The 7,992-nt window shown below is 36.3% G+C and overlaps 1 protein-coding gene and 1 pseudogene across 1 annotated transcript; both read left to right on the plus strand.

Moving 5' to 3' along the window:
- Positions 1–281: 281 nt before the first annotated feature.
- On the plus strand, positions 282–3,693 carry LOC145599044 (pentatricopeptide repeat-containing protein At3g63370, chloroplastic pseudogene; annotated as a pseudogene).
- Positions 3,694–4,500: 807 nt separating this feature from the next.
- Positions 4,501–7,431, plus strand: LOC145597889 (stem-specific protein TSJT1-like). Its single transcript, XM_081654158.1, has 4 exons — positions 4,501–4,802; positions 5,723–5,963; positions 6,127–6,247; positions 7,001–7,431. The coding sequence occupies exons 1-4, from the start codon at positions 4,609–4,611 to the stop codon at positions 7,207–7,209; spliced, it is 765 nt and encodes a 254-aa protein (XP_081510284.1). The 5' UTR covers positions 4,501–4,608; the 3' UTR covers positions 7,210–7,431.
- The last annotated feature ends 561 nt before the right edge of the window (positions 7,432–7,992 follow it).

The following is a 7,992-nucleotide window of genomic DNA, read 5'->3' on the forward strand; positions in this document are numbered from 1 at the left end:
AATAACCTCACGACCTGTTATCACTAAAGATGGCATGAGGCTACGCCAAAAAACAACAAAGTCCATCACGAAAAAGCATGGCACAATCGCATAACACGCATGTTACATATTGCACAATTGTGTGTTTGATATATGTACGGATGTACCGCATTAAGATGCCACACACCTAAACTTCTGTTTTTTTTTTTTTTTTTTTTTTTTTTTTTTTTTTTTTTTTTTTTTTTTTTTTTAAATATGGCAAAATGAGTGAAATTCAGCTTCTGGCATGACATTACCCAACACGATAGCCACGTGTGTTTGGGTCGTTCTTAGAGTACACTTTCCGATGCCAATTTTAGAATATGTGGGTTCAGCATAAGACACAACACGAATTGATCCTTAGATTTCCCGGAAAAATTGTTGAATTTTTCTGCTACTAACAACTACGAAGTATGTCATATGACCTGATTGACCTCATATCACATAATGTTTGTAACTCTACTAAAACACCATAAATAAATTTCATGTTTCCACCTCTCTCCTAATCTATGGCTTCTTCAATTCAACTTTCTCACATTACATCTTCTCCAACTACCTTACCAAACTACCAAATGTTGAAGAATACCCATTTTAACTTTCCTCCCAAAACCTCTAAACTTGAGACAAATTCCATTAATTCAGCATCATTGAAACAAATTTGCAAACAGGGTAATTTAAAAGAAGCATTTCAATCGCTTACCAATTATTTGTCTTACCAAAATGAAGCCCTTTTATCTCCTGATGAAGCTTATTCATCAGTTCTTGAGCTTTGTGCAGAGAAGAAGGCTGTGAGAGAAGGGCAACAGATTCATACCCATGTTATAAAATCAAATGGGCATGGAAATTCTGTGTTTTTAAGAACTAAGCTTGTGTTTTTGTATGGGAAATGTGGGGTGGTGTTTGATGCACAGAAGGTGTTCGATGAAATGCCCCAAAGAACTATTTTTTCTTGGAATGCTATGCTTGGTGCTTATGTTTCTAATGGGAAGCCTTGGGAAGCACTTGAATTGTACCGGGCGATGCGGGTTTTTGGGGTCAATGTTGATTCTTGCACTTTCCCTTGTGTACTTAAAGCATGTGGATTGATAAAGGACATAAGATTAGGGACTGAAATTCATGGATATGCAGTGAAATCTGGTTGTGATTCCAATGGTTTTGTTGTGAATGCTCTTGTGAGTATGTATGCTAAGTGTGAGGATACTGTTAGTGCAAGGCAATTATTTGACAGAATTCAAGAAAAAGATGATGTTGTATTATGGAATTCAATCATTTCAGCATATTCTGCCAGTGGGAAGCCTATGGAAGCGTTAATGCTGTTCAGAGAAATGGAGAAGGCGGGTGTTAGCATGAATAGTTATACTTATGTTTGTGCACTTCAAGCATGTGAGGAGCCATTTAAGAGATTAGGGATGGAGATTCATGCTGCAATTTTGAAGTCGAATGATCGTATGCATCTATATGTGGCCAATGCTTTGCTTGTTATGTATGCAAGGTGTGGTAGAATGAGGGAAGCAGCTCAAATCTTCCATAAAATGACTGAGAAGGATAGTGTCTCTTGGAATTCTTTGCTCTCAGGTTTCGTGCAAAATGGTCTTTATAGTGAGGCTCTTCAGTTCTTTCATGAAACTCTGGCAGCAGGGCAGAGAGCTGATCAGGTCTCTTTGATAAGTATCCTTGGAACTTCTGGAAGGTTAAAGAATTTGCTGAATGGAATGGAAGCTCATGCCTATGCTGTTAAAAATGGATTAGATGCTGACATTCAAGTTGCGAACTCCTTAATAGATATGTATTCCAAATGTTGTCACATAAAATTTATGGAATGTGTTTTTAGAAGCATGGTCAGTAGAGATGTTATTTCTTGGACTACAGTTATAGCTGGTTATGCTCAGAATAGTTATCATGCTAATGCCTTGGATGTGTTCCGAGAAGTACAGGCTGAAGGGGTGGAAATTGATGCCATGATGATAGGAAGTGTCCTACTTGCTTGCACTTCACTGAGACGGCTTAATCATGTCAAAGAGACACATGGCTATATCTTGAGAAAGGGGCTCTCTGACTTAGTGTTAAATAATACGCTTGTAGATGCATATGGGGAATGCAACAATATAGAATTAGCCTCTCGTATGTTTGAGTTGATTGAAAACAAAGATGTTGTGTCTTGGACTAGCATGATTTCAGCTTATGTTGATAATGGACTTGGAGATGAAGCTCTTAGCCTTTTCTGTTTGATGAAAGAAGATGGAATTGAACCAGATTCTGTTACATTAATCAGCTTGCTCTCAGCTGCAGCTAGTCTCTCTGCCTTAAAGAAAGGGAAAGAAGTCCACGGATTCTTAATCAAGCAAGGTTTCCTTCTAGAGGGATCTGTTGTTAGCTCCCTTGTTGATATGTATGCACGATGTGGAACATTGGAGAACTCATTTAAGGTGTTTAATCTTGTCAAGGATAAGGATAAAGTTCTATGGACTTGTATGATCCATGCGAGTGGAATGCATGGCCGTGGAAAGGAGGCCACAGAGTTATTTAACAGGATGGAGACGGAAAGTATACAACCAGATCATGTTACATTTTTGGCCCTTCTTTATGCATGTAGCCACTCAGGGATGATTGATGAAGGTAAAAAGTATCTGGATATTATGAAAGATCACTATAACTTAGAGCCATGGCCTGAACATTATGCCTGTGTGGTTGACCTCCTAGGCCGAGCAAACCGTTTGAAAGAGGCATACCAGTTTGTGAAAAGCATGCCTGTGGAACCTGGCGCTGTTGTTTGGTGTGCTCTTCTTGGGGCTTGCCATGTTCACTCCAATAAGGAATTAGGAGATATTGCTGCAGGAAAGTTGTTGGAGTCAGAACCTGGGAATCCGGGAAATTATGTTTTAGTTTCAAATGTCTTTGCTGCAACTGGAAGGTGGGATGATGTTGAGTTAGTACGAGAGAGAATGAAGGAAAGAGGATTGAAGAAAAATCCAGCTTGCAGTTGGATAGAGATGAGAGATAAAGTACATAGTTTCATGGTGAGGGATAAGACTCACCCTCAGACTGACCAAATATATGAAAAATTGGCTGAAATTATTGAGACAATTAAAAGGGAAGGAAATTACACTGCTCAAACTAAGTATGTTTTGCATAATGTTGATGAGGAAGAGAAAACAAAGATGCTCTATGGTCATAGTGAGAGGTTGGCAATCGCATATGCACTCCTTGAATCTCCCAAGGGAACCCCTATTCGAGTGACAAAAAACCTTCGTGTATGTGGGGATTGTCATGTTTTTATCAAGCTAGTGTCTGAATTCTTTGACAGGGAAATCATTGTAAGGGATACCAGCAGATTTCACCATTTTCGCCATGGTAGTTGTTCTTGTGGTGATTTCTGGTGATAGTTCATCAGGCCATATAACTTAGTACATTGCATATGGTGATAGAGCTACTGACATTGATGCCTGGTAGTAGCTGTGCTCTGTTCGAAATTGATTGTTCGCCTGTATTAGCACTTACGTTATGGGTGGAGCGAGAGCCTTAAACTCAATACTAAAGCTGCCTAGCTTGGGAAATGATTATAGAAGGTGTTGCTGAGAAGACGGCTTGGTCAAGTCCCTTGTAATTGTAAATGTGCTGATCAAGGGAAGAAGGATGATTTCATGATTGTTGATTTGATGGGCAGGCACAGAAATATTAAGGTAATCACTTCATGTTAATGTACATACATTATAAATTGCTGCAAATGTCTGTAAATGATCTTTGTTGTTATAATATACCATTTTAGATTTTTCAATTCTCTGCAAAAGTATTGGTTTCTTGCTTACAAAATGTTTGCTACTGAACTACTGATTCAGAATCTTGTTATTAATAAAAAAAAAAAGAGCTCATGTGTTACTGTGTTAGTTAACTTTCTAGGCAACCAAAAAAAAAAAAAAAAAAACAACCAGAGTAATATTAAATTAAGAAAAGGAGAGTAAATGATATGATAGTACTCCTTTTAAGATGATTTTTCACCCCTTTTAGTTGCGTAACTGTTAAAAATCGGCCTACCAACCAGGCAATCATCATCGTAGTCTACAATTCATACACCAGACACGTTTGTTAATTATGTTGAACGATGTGTTAATATGATGCTACGGAGTACCAAACTTTATACACGATACATGTCAGATTTGTGCATCTGACAAACTAATGATATTAAATTCATTGGGACTTTACCCAATTATAAAAAGGACAAATACCAAGATTTACTGTCAAATAATAAAATACAGTAAATACTAAATACAGAGCATCAAAACAGAAGCCGTCTTTATTTTTTTATTACAGCAGGAAAAAAGAACCAATAGCAGATTTACAAATGTCACAATCACTCTACAATTTACACGTGTCTCATCACATCTAATCCTAAGAAGATCTCAACCCTCCATTTTGATTGTATGCATTTTGAGTGGAAAATATCTATCTGGAAACTACTAGTAATCCAATTTCATCTTCTTTAGATTTATAGAAAAGAATTGCAGAAAAAGAAACAGGAAAATAACCATTTGATCAAATCATAAAAAGATTGCAGAAAAACTAGAAATTTGAAGAAAAAATAGGAGAGAGAAAATGCTAGCAGTGTTCAACAAAGAAGTAGCTAAGTGCCCAGAAGAGCTGAAGAATGCTGATTCTTTGGGAAATTTAAAGAAAGATGATTTGATTCAACATTTTTCTTCAATTCATCCTGATGCTCTTTCTGTTAATCTTGGACTTTCTGGGTTTCTTGCTTTTTCCTCTGATAAGCAAAACCCTCTCTTACCCAGGTATACTTCTCTTTAAATTTCTGGGTTTTTTTTTTTTTTTTTTTTGAATTGATTTTGAATTATTTGTAAGTGGGTGTGTTTTTTTAGCAATTTGGAAATCTGGGTTGAAGTTAGTTTCTTCAATTTCATTGGATTTTAAGTGGGTTTTAATAGTTGCTTCATTGATGAACAAAAATGGCAGGAATTTGATTGTTGTTGGACTAGTTCTTGACTTCTTGGATATGACATTTGATTATATAGTTTGATTAAAGTTCAAAAATTATATACTAGGTATGTAATATGTATGTATAGATCTTTTTTAGTGATGTTGATTCCGGTCAATGATTGGAGCATATGATATGAAAAGGTGATTTGGTTATCAATCTTAAATGCTTTACCCCACTTTTAGCACATGATTCACGGGCCATCTTAATATGTATGCATTTGGATCATTTTATTGTGATTTCTAAAATTGATCAGCAAGTCAGAATTAGTAGGCTGCTTCTTTGTTTAGAAAAAACTTTAGCTATATGTTATTAAAATCGATTCCTAGAAGCAAGATCAAATCAGAATTAATCGGGCATGTTTGACCTTTTTGAGAATCATTTCAATCAAGAGGGTTGGAAGTCAACCTAGGCTTTGATATTTGTAATTTAGTGATGAGTATATTAAGTCTTGGATTAGGAATTTGCCCACCAAGTGGACCTCTGACTTCGTTTGCTAGTATTCTCAATTGGGATGTTAGCATACATTGATCTCAGTCAACTTCTGGATCCCAGCCTTCCAAAATAACACCCCTATAAGCTAATGAATTCGATTTCTGTCTCGTGTTATTGTGATTCGTGGTAGTTTAGCTTCCTTGTGTTTTAGACTTGGCCCTTTAGGTTAATCATGTGAACTAATGAGTTTCTTGATGCTGAATTCTGAATATTACCCTGCAGGCTTTTTGCTGTTGTGGATGACATATACTGCTTGTTTCATGGGCACATTGAGAACATAGCTTCTCTAAAACAGTTGTATGGATTGACTAAAACTGCAAATGAGGTGAGCATCATCATGGAGGCTTATCGTGCCATGAGGGACCGAAGCAGCAATCCTGCTGATCATGCATTGAGAAACATTGATGGAAAGTTTGCATTTGTCATTTATGACAGTTCGACAAAGAGAACCTTCGTTTCTGTGGTAAGTGATTAATGCAGGGCTCCCTGCTTTCATTGTTAATGGATTTTATAGTTTTATGTTTGCTTATATGTGTGTAATATTTCTGTAGAACCTTTGTTCTGTATTGCATACTCGTATATAGTAATATACAAGTTTATAATAGGTAACCCTTTTGTTTTTATAGGACAATGAAGGAAGTGTCCCTCTCTTCTGGGGAACGGATTCTGAAGATCACCTTGTTCTATCCGACATTGCTGAGGTTATGCAGAAAGCCTGTGGGAGATCATTTGCACCATTTCCAAAAGGTATTATCTTAAGCACTACCATATTAATTAACTTCCAGAGTACCATCATGCATGCACCTACATTCTATTGCTATTGACTCAAAATATTGTGTGTGGCATCTTTGTCTTTGTTTCTGTTTTACTATTCCCACTAAGAAACACAAAAAAGAACAGAATTTATACTAGGGTGCTTTTCTTTCTAGTTAATACAGAAGATTAGGTCAATTTATTGTCTTGGTATAAAAACTAAATATTTTACTCTTTGCTATCCCTGTCAACTAATTCCATATATACCCACTAGCCAGTTTTCTCTAGAATACAGTAGGTATGGAAAGACAGGATATTACTTGTCAGTTCTATCTATATGGTGAATGTGGTTAAGCTCTGAAATTCATCCCTCTAATTAGGGGTGATATTGTGATACTGTGATGAGAATTTTAGAGAGCTCGATCCCATCGAAACTCAAATTGAGTGAGCTCTTCAAGTCTAAACTAGACTTATATAGCTCGAGAGAAGCTATATATATTCTACCTTATATGCAACTAACATGCATCCATGTATTGGCTGATCTCGAGGCTCGAGCCAATCCTAGTTGAGTTCAACCCATGTTTGTGCCGAGCTCAATTGAATCTGAAAAGTAGAGGTTTTGATGAGTCCAAATAAACTTCACATTTTTTTACATGAGTTTTTAAGTTGAGCTAAGCCAAACCCATCCACTGTTTTACTCCTATGGCGCAACTTGTGACTCTGTATCCTTGTTTCCCTCTTAATCAGGATGCTACTTTACATCATCTGGTGGCCTGAAAAGTTATGAACATCCACTGAAAGTGCTAAAGGCAGTCCCATGGGTTGATAGCTCAGGCGAAACATGTGGATCAACCTTTGAGGTGACTGAAGAGACTAAGAAGGAGAACAAGCAGTTGGGAATCAAAGGAGGAATGCCAAGAGTTGGCAGTGATGCTGATTGGTCCACAAAAATATGAAAATCAACCAAATCATCTGTTATAATGCATTTTATGCAGTCTTTATCATAGTACTTCAGAACTAACTTCTATTACTGATGCCCCAAGTGGGTTTGGCTTCATGGATGTTATAAAATTGCCTTATTGGCATGTGAGTTTTATCTCAAAATTAGTACATAAAAAAGATGTTGAATATATCGAAATTTTTGTGTATTTCTGCCCATAATATAGTATATTGTCATATATAGTCTTATTGTGGTTAATTGAAAATGTGCTGAAAATGTAAAAGCTGGTTGAAAATGTGCTGAAAATGGGCCGGACTCGGGATTTGAATTTAAGATGTGCTTTTTAACCTTGTTCAAACCCGCACTTTTTTCAGGTCTGACCGAATTGGGCTAGTTGGTCAGGCCATCAATCATCATCTCTAAAATATAACTATAATGGTGAGTGACTTTTAGATTAAAAAATGAGATTACTTTTAATGTTGAGCACAACTTTTTTTAGATTCTGTAATATGATTTGGAACATTATATATGCGAAATTTTCGTTGATCTTGCCTTTGTGAAACAAAATGGTTGGTGGAGGCATAGACCAACAGCATTTTTTACTTTAATTCACTATTTACTTCGCCATCATGAAATTAGTGAAAATCTAGGTATTGAATATTGATACAATTGGAAAGATTTCATGTTGTAATAAGATTAGCCTATTCTTAGGCCACTATTGTCAAGTTAATAGAGTTGCTAACTACTTTGTATGTATCTATTTTGCAATCATTGCCCATCAAATTTCAAAATCATATAA

Source organism: Chenopodium album, chromosome 20 (assembly GCF_948465745.1).
Source record: "Chenopodium album chromosome 20, dcCheAlbu1.1, whole genome shotgun sequence".
NCBI classification, from domain to species: Eukaryota; Viridiplantae; Streptophyta; class Magnoliopsida; order Caryophyllales; family Amaranthaceae; genus Chenopodium; species Chenopodium album.